Below are 14,131 nucleotides of genomic sequence, written 5' to 3'. Positions count from 1 at the left end.
CCCACACACTTGTTCTTGTGTTCTTAGGTCTGGTTTGGTGCACCTCTCCACGCTAGTCCATCCTGTGCAAGGCTCTTCGTCTCTGCACAGCTACTGTACCTTACGAGGGGATCCTGTTAAGTCCTTGGCTTTATAAAGAAACAGTGCTATATTGGTTCTAACAAGCTTATTTACCCGACATATTCCCCCGGAGCTAATACTTCTATGATATCTCTGATCCAGTTTCATTTAGCCATCTACAAAAATATTTTGATTTTGCTGAAAACCAGTCATCCTCAGCCTTTCTGGCTTCCTCATTGCTCAGATATCGTCTTCGCTGGAGATGTTTCTTGTGGTCTGGGAACAGAAAACAGTCTAAGGAGGGGGGGGGGGGGGGGGGTCGTCATGAAGGTGAATAGGGTTGATTTTTGAGGTTGTCAGAGTGAAGACCGGCCAACCTCCTCTTCGTGATGACTCCCTTGTGAGGAGGGGCTTTGTCTTGCAGAAACAAGATTCCTTTACCCAGATTTCCTCGATGTTTGGAGACCAGTTGTTGTTTCAGTATGTCGAGATGTTTACCATAATACTTTGCCATGATCGTTTTACTACGTTGCAAATAGTCAATAAGCAGGCTTCCACCTTAACCCAAATGACAAATGTGAACATCTTGTCTGCTGATCAGTGTGTTTTGAACTGCTTTGGACGTTTTGAATTACTATTTCTCCCATGTTTGGACTGTTATTTTGTTCCTGGAGTATACTTGTAACGTGCCCACCCGGCTAACCGGGCGGTCTAACATACTGCTTACCGAGCAGGAAGCAGTGCCGGTCCCCGGCACGAATCCTCCCAGCGGATTAGTGTCGAGGTTCTGTGGGCCGGCTAGCCTGTGAATGGTTTTTAGTCGGTTTTCCGTCTGCCTCGGCGAATGCTGGTTCCCCTTATTCCGTCTCAGTTACACTACGTCGGCGTTGCTGCTTAAACACTGTCTCCACGTACATGTAAACGATAATTCCTCTACCACGCAAAAATTTGGGGCGGAACTCGTCTGGTATGAGACGTTCCCAGTGGGGCGTAGAGGGGGGGGGGGGGGGGGGGGGAGAGGGTGGTCCACTGGGGCCGAACCGCACAATAAACTTGGGTTCGGTGTAGAGTAGCGATGGGAGGGGGCTGGCCTGCTGTGGCCTGTTGTGGGGTTGTGAACCACTGAGGGCTAAGGCAGGACGAGGCCTCTCCATTGTTTCTAGGTTCCTGGTTTAATGCACACACAATACACAATACTGGCAACGAGACGATCAAAAAATCCAACAGGTTCTCGGCGAAATCGGACCAAAATGGAATGTGAAGCTTTTAGTCTGCATTGAGGCACTTGGGAACCCATTTAGCTGAATAATATGACTCATCCGTTCGTAGGACGTGCACGGCGTCTCTGCTATCATCTTAGCAGTTATCCTCTGATCATCCAGGATAATGAAATGAAAAGCAATCACGATTTTATATCTGTGACTTTAGTTGCCCATCCTGGACGCTCTTTACCTTGAGTGCTGAAATTCCCTGGTTTAAAAGCAGTAGCCCAGTTCTGATAGTGAAGTAGGAAGGACAGTTACCACCAAATGTACTAAAAAAATTATCATAAACTTGTTTGGCCGTCTTCACTTTTAAACGAAGATATTTATTCGCAGCACGACTCTCTCACCGTGAATTCTCTATTTTCTTGCCAATCACTCATAAGCGAATCCTCGTGGGGACATTCTTAATGTATTCAAATCTTAGACTCCGTCTAGAATTTCTAACTCCAAATCTACCATCCTTTACTAAACTGGCGACTTCTTGATGCCCAGAATGTTTTCAATTTGAGGTTTCAGCGCTGTATTCCCGTGTCTGGAACCGTGTTGTTGGCACTAACGAATCGTCGGCCAGTGATAAACAAATTAAGTAAGATAACACCGGCGGGAAATCGAAGCTAGAAAGAAAGAATAAAAAGAGGCTGGCTCGGATAGCCTCCTAAACCACTGGACGCGGCTGGAAGACCGAGAAAATTTAATCAGTATCTATCACCGCCAAACTGTGCATTCGTGTATTCCTAAGCCAGATTTGCGTCTGCCTCCATTAAAAGAAGGCTGCCATTCCTTCCATCAATTATAAATTTTTTTCATATCTTTCTGCTTTGCCTCACGATCGTCTGCAGTGTAGAACATCATGTATCTAGGCTCATCGAAACGGTAGAGCACAAACGCCTGCGTTCAATGAACCAAACACACACATAGACGTGGTGCGTGTCCAGCAGTTCACACTTCTTTGCTGCGTCTTGAGAAACCAGAAACTGAAGGAAACACTTCTTATATACAGAAGAGGAAAGACGACGGTTAAAATGTTGTTGTCTCATCGTTTAGGTCCAGCACCTTTTACGGTATCTCTATGTATAAATTATTGCGTGTTATCTGTGCAGGTTTTACGTTTCATTCAAAACTTACTTTTAGGTGTAGCAGTTCGTCCTCATACCTGTCACTACGTGTGCAATAGTAGGCTTCATTTTAACTTTCGGTATCTAACCGCTACATTTAAACAATTTACATACAAAAAAATTAATTAATGACATAATATCAGAGACAGCAAAGGACCTGGAAGAGCAGCTGAACAGAATGTACAGTGTCTTGAAAGGACGATATAAGATGAACATCAACAAAAGCAAAACGAGGATAATGGAATGTAATCGAATTAAATCGCGTGATGCTGCGGGAATTTGATTACGAAATGAGCCTCTTAAAGAAGTAAATGAGTTTTGCTATTTGGGGAGCAAAATAACTGATGATGGTCGAAGTAGAGAGGATATAAAATGTAGACTGGCAATGGCAAGCAAAGCGTTTCAGAAGAAGAGATATTTGTTAACATCTAGTATAGATTTAAGTGTCAGGAAGTCGTTTCTGAAAGTATTTGTTTGGAGTGCAGTCATGTATGGAAGTGAAACGTGGACGATAAATAGTTTAGAAAAGAAGAGAAAGAAGCTTTCAGAAATGTGGTACTACGGGAGATGCTGAAGATTAGATGGGTAGATCACATAACTAATGAGGAGGTATTGAATAGAATTGGGGAGAAGAGAAATTTATGGCACAACTTGAATAGATGAAGGGATCGGCTGGTAGGACATGTTTGAGGCATAAAGGGATCACCAATTTAGTACTGGAGGGCAGCGCAGAGGGTAAAAATCGTAGAGGGAGACCAAGACATGAATACACTAAACAGATTCAGAAGGATGTAGGTTGCAGTAGGTACTGGGAGATGAAAAAGGTTGCACAGGATAGAGTAGCATGGACAGCAGTATCAAGCCAGTCTCTGGACTGAAGACGACAACAACAACATCAGAACATACAGATACAGATCAAAAATGGTATTTTTTAGATTACTCTTGATTAAAATGTTTGTAAAATATTGAACAATGAAAATAAAGAAATAATAGGAAGGAGCAACAGTTTCAATGCGGCACTTATATAAATAGCGGGATAGAAACACGCTTTTAACTGTGGTATTTTACGTGCTGTGAAAAATTTTACAAGGTAATTTAAAAAAGATAGCTGTTCTGACTTCAAAAATTTAAGAAACAGAACTGTGTCGGCTCGATGCTTACAACTGCCGATCTTGAGTGATCTAAGAAATGTGGTAGATTCAGTTAGTGAAAGGAGACCAAAATTTAATAGTCATGGGTGACTGGAATTCGAGAGTAGGAGAGAAGGAAACATAGTAGGTGAATATGGATTGGGGCTAAGAAATGAAAGAAGAAGCCGCCTGGTAGAGGTTTGCACAGAGCATAACTTAATCATAGATAACACTTGGTTCAAGAATCATGAAAGAAGGTTGTATACATGGAAGAATCCTGGAGATACTAGAAGGTATCAGTTAGATTATATAACGGTAAGACAGAGATTTAGGAACCACGTTTTAAATTGTAAGACATTTCCAGGGGGAGATGTGGCCTCTGACCACAATCTATTGGTTATGAACTGTAGATTAAAACTGAAGAAACTGCAAAAAGGTGGGAATTTAAGGGGATGGGACCTGGGTAAACTGAAAGAACCAGAGTTTGACGGAGAGCATAAGGGAACAATTGATAGGAATGGGGGAAAGTAGTACAGTAGAAGAAGAATGGGTAGCTCTGAGGGATGAAGTACTGAAGGCAGCAAAGGATCAAGTAGGTAAAAAGACGAGGGCTAGTAGAAATCCTTGGGTAACAGAAGAAATATTGAACTTAATTGATGAAAGGAGATAATATAAAAATGCAGTAAATGAAGCAGGCAAAAAGGAATACAGACGTTTCAAAAATGAGATCGACAGGAAGTGAAAAATGGCTAAGCAGGGATGGCTAGAGGACAAATGGAAGAATGTAGAGGCTTATCTTACTAGGGGTAAGATAGATACTGCCTACAGGAAAATTAAAGAGACACTTGGAGAAAAGAGAATCACTTGTATGAATATCAAGAGCTCAGATGGAAACCTAGTTCTAAGCAAAGAAGGGAAAGCGGAAAGGTGAAAGGAGTATATAGAGGGTCTATACAAGAGCAATGTACTTGAGGACAATACTATGGAAATGGAAGAGGATGTAGATGAAGATGAAATGCGAGATACGATACTGCGTGAAGAATTTGACAGAGCACTGAAAGACCTGAGTCGAAACAAGGCCCTGGGAGTAGACAACATTCCATTAGAACTACTGACGGCCTTAGGAGAGCCAGTCCTGACAAAATTCCACCATCTGGTGAGCAAGATGTATGAGACCGGCGAAATACCCTCAGACGTCAAGAAGAATATAATAACTCCAATCCCAAAGAAAGCAGGTGTTGACAGATGTGAAAATTACCGAACTATCAGTTTAATAAGTCACAGCTGCAAAATACTAGCGCGAATTCTTTACAGGCGAATGGAAAAACTGGTAGAAGCCGACCACGGGGAAGATCAGTTTGGGTTCTGTAGAAATATTGGAACACGTGAGGCAATACTGACTTTACGACTTATCTTAGAAGAAAGATTAATGAAAGGCAAACCTACGTTTCTAGCATTTGTACAATTAGAGAAAGTTTTTGACAATGTTGACTGGAATACTCTCTTTCAAATTCTAAAGGTGGCAGGGGTAAAATACAGGGAGCGAAAGGCTATTTACAATTTGTACAGAAACCAGATGGTCGAGGGGCATGAAGGGGAAGCAGTGGTTGGGAAGGGAGTGAGACAGGGTTGCAGCATATCCCCGATGTTATTCAATCTATATATTGAGCAAGCAGTAAAGGAAACAAAAGAAAAATTTGGAGTAGGTATTAAAATCCATGGAGAAGAAATAAATACTTTGAGGTTCGCCGATGACTTTGTAATTCTGTCAGAGGCAGCAAAGGACTTGGAAGAGCAGTTGAACGGAATGGGCAGTGTCTTGAAAGGACGATATAACATGAACATCAACAAAAGCAAAACGAGGATAGTGGAATGTAGTCGAGTTAACTCGGGTGATGCTGAGGGAATTAGATTAGGAAATGAGACACTTAAAGTAATAAAGGAGTTTTGCTATTTGGGGAGCAAAAAAACTGAAGATGGTCGAAGTAGAGAAGATATAAAATGTAGACTGGCGATGGCAAGGTAAGCGTTTCTGAAGAACAGAAATTTGTTAACATCGAGTATAGACTTAAGTGTCAAGAAGTCGTTTCTTAAAGTATTTGTGTGGAGTGTAGCCATGTATGGAAGTGAAATATGGACAATAAATAGTTTGGACAAGTAGAGAATAGAAGCTGTCGAAATGTGCTGCTACAGAAGAATGCTGAAGATTAGATGGGTAGATCACATAACTAATGATGAAGTATTGAATAGAATTGGAGAGGAGAGGAGTATGTGGCACAACTTGACAAAAAGAAGGGACCGGTTAGTAGGACATGTTCTGAGTCATCTAGGGATCACAAATTTAGCATTGGAGGGCAGCGTGGAGGGTAAAAATCGTAGAGGGAGACCAAGATATGAATACACTAAGCAGATTCAGAAGGAGTTCGGTTGCAGTAAGTACCGGGAGATGAAGAAGCATGCACAGGATAGGGTAGTATGGAGAGCTGCATCAAACCAGTCTCAGGACTGAAGACAACAACAACAACAACAACAGTTTCGCGTCCCATAGATGAACCATTAATCGGAATGATGAGGAACGTATCAAATTACATTCACATTACACATTCATTATGGATATGTGCTGATCATCTACAATTTTTATTTTAGCGCTGTTGTATGTTAATAATTCATACGCATCACCTTTCAAGCGTTACAAAATGAAAAATTATTCTATAGAAAAGAAAGACTTTTCAAGAAGAAACCTTTACAGTTTGTTTTCAAATTTAGCTTTGCTGCCAGCCAGACATTTTTTTCATTGGATAAGTAATCAAAAATTTTAGATTCATTATTTTTATTCCCATTTTCTCCTGAAGACCATCTTAAATTGGAGTAATTTTTCTTCTGGTATAATAATTGTTTACATAATCTTCCTCTCGAACTGCATGAGGGTATCTATACTGTGAAGCAGTAGTCAGAATGGCTACATCCATAAACAAATGTCTAACATATGGTCGTGGGTGTGCACTACACATTGTTCTTACAGCACGATTCTCAGCGATGAAAACTTTCCTTCTTAGTTGAACTACCCCAGAATATTATTCAATATGACATTATTGAATGCAAATACAGAACGGTAATTCAGATAATCGTAAGATTTAAAAATGAACATTTTGTAAAAAGAACGGATACATTGTGATTCTTGAAGTTTTCCCGGCGTTTTGAACGTACGATGAGATTTCGGAATTGCAGCCGGATCAAATTGACTTCTTGCCACGATATTTCGGGTGGCAATCGTCCAGCCAACTCCACGTGAATGTCCGTCGCTGCAGACTGCAAGTTCCCGTAGTCAACAATATAGCAAAAAAGTGGCGCGAAAACGCATGCGCATTGGCCTCCGTCACAGGAGCGTCCTCTATCGAAATCCGCGCCCTCTGGAGCTACTGTTCTATCTGTGGCGAACAGGCACATGCCTAAAGGTGTAAACTACATGTAAGCCCTCTGTGGGAATGCGCGCCCGCGTCGCTAAAGACAGACGTCAGATGTCTCGAGACGTGCCATTATGAATAAATTGTCTTCTCTCAAAGGAAATTAGAGAAATCACCGGGTCCCAAGCCTTGTCCAGTTGAAAACCGCCATCACGATTGATAAAATTTTGCGCTAGTTGTATCTCCACAGATTCACGGAATGTTGCAAAAAGTCTATTGTTTGATTCACAAGCTGCGTCATGGTCGCGAATCGAACAGTGACTCAAATATAGAATAAATTTCCTTTATTTCAAGACTATGGTGACAAATTTTTTGTCATCAAACTACCGGTTTCGGTCTGTAATGACCATCTTCAGATCAGTTTTATAAAAACATGTCCTAATGTACTGGAGCCCTAGTGGCATCGTCAAATGTCAGACACAAAATCAGCATCAGCATGTTATTTACATATAGTTGACGATGCTGGTGCGGATTTTGTGTACAGCATTTGACGATTCCACTATGGCTCAAGTATATTAGGAGATGTTTTTATAAAACAGATCTGAAGATGGTCACTAGAGACCGAAACCGGTAGTCTGATGATAAAATATTTGTGACCATAGACGTGAAGTAAAGGATATTTAGTGTGTTGCTTGCTCTCGAGTGTCAGGCGCGGTTGTGGCGGAGTTACGAGGTGTTTGGCATACAATAGGGCGATCCTACCTTGTGGTGATCACACCTGGATGAGTGGAACCTTGACGACGACTGGGACTGCCCTCACGTTCCCATGCAGTTCAGAAGTGAGCCATTGTCACGCCCGAACACCCCATAGATTTTGATGTGAAACGATCAGACCAGTCGACTAAAGGTAGACCCACTACGAGCTCGCTTTGAAACTGTTTCATTTATTGATAACGCTCTCTCCCTGTCGTTCATAATGGTTACTCAATATCTGACACCGTTCAGGCTTCTTATGCACTTAACCAAGCCTAGAAACAACGCTAAACACAAACGACACTGATGCTGGTGGCCCTTACATCGATCACAGGGAACTGCAACTGTAATTATGTATATACAAGTGGATAATGAATACACTGCCTGATAAGAAAAGTGGCGCACCCAAAAGACATGTTCAGTTGCCAACGTAACTTCTTATTGCTGGCACCTCTGACTCGTCTCCAACGGCGGGACCAGATCCTTGCATCTAGAGGGGGTGTCGCAGACGGTGATGGTGGTGGGATGCAGGGGTGACTAGGGGAGGCGGGAGGGGTGAGGGAAACCCGAAGTGTTTGAGGGCCCTTGCGTCTGTCTAGTTGCCTCCTGTCTACTGTGACAACCGAACAAGTCTTCTTGATACTTCACTCTTCTTATCAGGCAGTGTACAAATACACATACTTTCGGTGGCTGATATCTTCTGCAGGAAACGACGGACAGAGAGCTCCGACAGTTCGTGCGCCGCAAGATGCAGCCGCTGGGCAACCGAGTGTACTACAACGGCGCCGAGGGCATGGAGCGCGTGCGGAAGGGCATGTTCGGCTTCCAGGTGGACACCAGCACGGCCTACAAGATCATCAGCGAGACGTACACGGAGCGCGAGAAGTGCGGACTCATGGAAGTCAACCTCTTCCCGCTGCCGCCGCTCTGCGTCGCCACCACCAAGCACGCTGGCTACCGGGAGATGTTCTCGCAAAGGTCAGTGGCAAAACAAAGCGAGATTTCTCAGCCGTGCACCAGTGAGCGTGCTAAGATTTGCATGGAAATGAAACTGCCTCGGCACCAAGTATGTGGTAAGCTTTGGTACAATCGGAATCAAAATATTGCTGACACTGCCAGAAATAGCTGCTTTATGACTATGAAGTATATGGAAAAGCAGGCTTTGACGGTGAATTTCTGAGATGAAATCCTCGCGGTTTATCAGCCGAATCAAGGCTTCGTTCTGTGGTAACGTTTCGACAATTTCCTACTGGTCATCTTCAGGCGAAGTGTGGGTTTCACGTCCACTTCATGTCTTTATAGCCTGGATCGCTGGCTCCTCTGCCTCGTCTGCAACGGGTAGGCCAGATGCATGCATCCGAGATGGGTGACACATGCGGTAGTGGTCTTGGGATGGAAGGTTCTGGCGTTGCGTCCTGATGTCGGCTGTCTGTTCCATCCACTGACTTCGCCGATTTCACATTTTAGCGCTCAATTAGTATTCTTGCTCTAAACGACGAGTTGACAAGATCATCACGGTCCCGTATCTTCATTGCCTCTTTCTTGATTGAGTCCCAGATCCCGTTCTTCCGGCACAGCACCTCTGTCCAAAATAAAACATATGACCTTGTTCGGGGCTGTGCTCTGCGACTGCTTTTTTGTCTGTCTGGCACAGGCGAATGCTTCTCACATGTTCTGTGCGGCGCTACGAAATACACTGTTGGGTCTGGCCAATATACCGCTTGCCACATTCGCAACTGATGATGTAGACTCCAGGTGTTCGTAGTCCTAGTTCGTCTTTCATTGAGCAAAGCATATTTTTGGTTTTAGCAGATAAGCCCAAAATGGTTTAAATATTGTTTTTCTCCAATATTCTGGCAATGTTGACCGTGGGCTGCCGCAACGTACAGAAGGACCGCAAGACGCCAGATGACGTCTTCGGGATCGTTTTCTTTCTCCTTCTTGCTAGGCTGGAGAGTGCGTCTTATCTGTGTATCCGAGGGTCCTTACGAAAGATTTTCCTCGTATGTTACAACTAGATGGGTAGACTCTCCCTGTCCTGTATGTTTTGTGCTGCGTACACCAGGCTGGTGAGCACAGATCTGAGCTGTGTTCTGAGAAAAGTACGTGTAAACTACAGGCAGAGACGTGTAAAACATACACTTCTGGCCATTAAAATTGTTACACCACGAAGATGACCTGCTACAGATGCGAAATTTAACCGGCAGGAAGAAGATGCTGTGCAAATAATTAGCTTTTCAGAGCATTCACACAAAGTTGGCGCCGGTGGCGACACCTACAACGTGCTGACATCAGGAAAGTTTCCAACCGATTTCTCATCACAAACAGCAGTTGATCGGCGTTGCCTGGTGAAACGTTGTTTTGATGCCTCGTGTAAGGAGGAGAAATGCGTACCATCACGTTTCCGACTTTGATAAAGGTCGGATTGTAGCCTATCGCGATTGCGGTTTATCGTATCGCTAAATTGCTGCTCGTGTCGGTCGAGATCCAATGACAGTTAGCAGAATATGGAATCGGTGGGTTCAGGAGGGTAATACGCAACGACGTGCTGGATCCCAACGGCCTCGTATCACTAGCAGTCGAGATCACAGGCACCTTATCCGGATGCCTGTAACGGATCGTGCAGCCTCGTCTCGATCCCTGACTCAACAGATGGGGACGTTTGCAGACAACAACCATCTGCACGAACATTTCGATGACGTTTGCAGCAGCATGGACTACCAGCTCGGGGACCATGACTGCGGTTACCCTTGACGCTGCATCACAGACAGGAGCGCCTGCGATGGTGTACTCAACGACGAACCAGAGTGCACGAATGGCAAAACGTAATTTTTTTCGATGAATCCAGGTTCGATTTACAGCATCATGATGGTCGCATCCATGTTTGGCGACATCGCGGTGAACGCACATTGGAAGCGTGTATTCGTCATCGCCATACTGGCATATAACCCGGTGTGATGGTATGGAGTGCCCTATGTTACACGTCTTGTTCGCATTGACGGCACTTTGAACAGTGGACGTTACATTTCAGATGTGTTACGAACCGTGGCTCCACCCAGCTCTGTTTGACTCAATGCCCAGGCGTATCAAGGCCGTTATTACGGCCAGACGTGGTTGTTCTGGGTACTGATTTCGCAGGATCTATGCACCCAAATAGCGTGAATATGTAATCACGTGTCATTTCTAGTATAATATATTTGTCCAATGAATACACATATATCATCTGCATTTCTTCTTGGTGTAGCAATTTTAATGGCCAGTAGTGTAATACGTACAAGAGTCAAGAGGAATTATTAAGAGTGGAGGACCAAGAACTATGTGCTCGGATTAAAAACGGTGTAAGACAGGCATGTAGTCTTTTGCCCTTACTGTTCAACTTGTACATCATAGAAGCAGCGCTGGAAATTAAAAAAAGTACTGTAGTGGAATTAAAATTCAACGTGAAAGAACATCAATGATATGATTCTCTGATGACATTGCTATCTTGAGTGAAAATGAAGAAGAATTACATGATCTGCAGAATGGAATGAACAGTCTAAAGAGTACAGAATCTGAATTGAGAGTAAATCGAAGGAAAACGAAAGCCGGCCGCGGTGGTCTAGCGGTTCTAGGCGCTCAGTCCGGAGCCGCGCGACTGCTACGGTCGCAGGTTCGAATCCTGCCTCGGGCATGGATGAGTGTGATGTCCTTAGGTTAGTTAGGTTTAAGTAGTTCTAGGTGACCGATGACCATCGATGTTAAGTCCCATAGTGCTCAGAGCCATTTTTTGAAAACGAAAGTAGTGAGAAGCAGCATAAATGAAAACGGCGAGGAAGCATAAGGACTGATGGTTACGAAGTAAATGAAGTTAAGGAACTCTACTACCTAGGCAGTAAAATAACCAATGACGGACGGAGCAAGGAGGACATCAAAAAAGCAGACTACAACTGGCGAAAAGGGCATTTCTGGCCAAGAGAAATCTACTAGTGTCAAACATACACATTAATTTGAGGAGTAAATTTCCGTGAATGTGTGTCTGAAGCACTGCATGTGTGAAGCATTGTATGGCAATGAAACATGGACTGCAAGGAAACCGGAACAGAAGAGAATCGAGGCTTTTGAAATTTGGCGCTATAGACGAATGTTGAAAATTAAGTGGCCTGGTAAGGTGAGGAATGAGGAGGTTCTGTGCAGAAACGGGGAGGAAAGGGATCTGTGGAAAATTCTGACAAGGAGAAAGAACAGGGTACTACGACATCTGTTAAAACACCAGGAAATGGTACTAGAGGGAGCTGCAGTGGGCAAAGCTGTAGAGGAAGACAGAGGCTGAAGCACATCTAGCAAGTAATTGAGAACGTAGGTCGCAAGTGCTACTCTGAATTAAGAGGTTGACACAGGAGAGGAATCAGTGATGACCAAAATAAGAAAAAAAAAACAGTGGCGTTTAGGTACAGGTCCGTGTATGTCTATTGTCTATAGACGGATTGTACCAGAGTGTCATCATTTTCCTTCCTTATCGGGATATCGTGGAAAGGCAGGCATCCGTTTTCTTGTACCTACGTGGTGAACTTTATGTGGCCATGCAGCCTGTAAAGGTTGCCAAAAATTTCCTGCAGGTTTCCTACGGCATGAGGCAACTCCACGAATGTGTCGTCCACGTATCGGCAAACCGCCTTTGTTCCAGATGTGTGGTTTCGAGAGATGTTTTTTCGAAGTGTTCCATATATAGTTGGTGATTCCTGGGGCAGTGGGGAGGGGAAGGGGGGGGGGCATCCAATAAGCTCTCCATCTAACTGGTGGTAGAACTTTCCACTACATTGGATGTAACTGGTAGCGAGCGCTTGGCGTCACAGTTCCACAGTGTCTTCGTCAACGTGCCTCGCCAGTAATGTCAAGATGTATTCTAGCGGTCCTGTGTGAAGAGAGATGTGACGTCGGAACTGACCAGCTCACGCTTGTCCAGTTGTATTTCCCGAAACACCTTCACAACCTCGGAAAGTTTTTGACATGGTGCGTACATTGACTTACGAGAGGATTTGGCAGCTGCGCCTGGTGTTTAACTATTCCATATGTTTGAATTTATCGTGAATTTATCGTGTCAACTATTGGACGAAGTGCAACTCCATTCTTGTGCTTGGCCCAGCTGCAGCAGACGAGGCAAAGGAAGCTGTGGTCCAGCAGCTGAAAAGATACAAACTGCACATGAAACCCACACTTCGCCTGAAGATGAGGAGTAGGGAATATGTCGAAACTTTACCGCCGGACGACGCCTTGACTCGGCTGATAACCAGAGAAGGCTTCATCAGCTATGACAGTATTTGCAATCTGTCTGTGCAACTATGGGAAATAGCGTTTGTTTGCACCTTATGCACCTATTTAGTTGATATAAAACATCAGCATTGTAGGTACTTTACGTCTGATTTCTACTTACATCAGGAAATTTCGTCTACTCGAACACTTTTAGGCATACATTTGTTTTCCACTGATTCTTTTGCCTAATCTCACATCGGTTTGCAGCAGCACACATTTCTTGATATGAAATATGTTTTAATACAGGAAGTTAAAATATGGTCTTCAAAACTTTAGCAAGTATATTTCAAAAATGGGAACAGGTAGAAATGTGCCGTTTGCAGCATAATGTTCACACACACCTAGTGTTGCAGTAGCTGTTTAACAGAGTTCATTGAGTACGGCATCGTAGCTCACTTCGTACTTGAATAATATTCCCACTTATTCCTTTGTCCAGCTTAGAAAGTCCTCATTAACGTGTACATCTGCTGCTTTGATGTGATCTCGCAGTTCCTGCAGGTCTCTTATCAGGGTTGGTAGGCAGCATGCTTCACGAAGTCCGAAATAAAAATATCTAATGCTGTTATGACTGGAGACCTTATGGACCAGAAAATGGGTCCTACTCTGCCAATGGAGCGATATGTAACATCGATTGAGGACCAGTGAGGATAGGCAAACGATCTTGTTACAGCATTATGTCAGGCTTCAGCTCTTCAACTTGTGGAAACGTTAACTGTTCCAATACGTGCAGATAAATACTCGAGAATATTGACGCTTTTGCTAAGAAAAGGGGACCAACCACATAGTCATGAAGGAGACCACACCATAAGTTTACTGCAGTCAGGAACCGCGGGACTGCTACGGTCGCAGGTTCGAATCCTGCCTCGGGCATGGATGTGTGTGACGTCCTTAGATTAGTTAGGTTTAAGTAGTTCTAAGTTCTAGGGGACTGATGACCTAAGATGTTAAGTCCCATAGTGCTCAGAGCCACCATAAGTTTATCTTTGGACTGCCGACCACCATTTCCATGCAAAAGTGTGGGATGTCAGAATCTCAGATCTGCACAATGAGTCGGTTTACTTTCACAGGCACATGAAATGAGCTTCGTCCGAGAACATCACCTTTCTCAAACAGTC

General features: G+C 43.8%; 1 protein-coding gene across 1 annotated transcript in view; it reads left to right on the top strand.

Moving 5' to 3' along the window:
• Positions 1 to 14,131, top strand: part of LOC124598017 (ionotropic receptor 75a-like) — a 157,038-nt gene that overhangs the window by 65,988 nt on the left and 76,919 nt on the right. The window contains exon 4 of the mRNA XM_047135975.1: positions 8,434 to 8,705. Coding sequence (XP_046991931.1) covers positions 8,434 to 8,705 — 272 coding nt within the window. The remainder of the gene's footprint in view (positions 1 to 8,433; positions 8,706 to 14,131) is intronic.

The sequence above is a fragment of the Schistocerca americana genome, chromosome 1, assembly GCF_021461395.2.
Source record: "Schistocerca americana isolate TAMUIC-IGC-003095 chromosome 1, iqSchAmer2.1, whole genome shotgun sequence".
Taxonomy (NCBI): domain Eukaryota; kingdom Metazoa; phylum Arthropoda; class Insecta; order Orthoptera; family Acrididae; genus Schistocerca; species Schistocerca americana.
The sequence above is the reverse complement of the archived record's forward strand: the minus strand, read 5'-3'. Positions and strand labels throughout refer to the sequence as shown.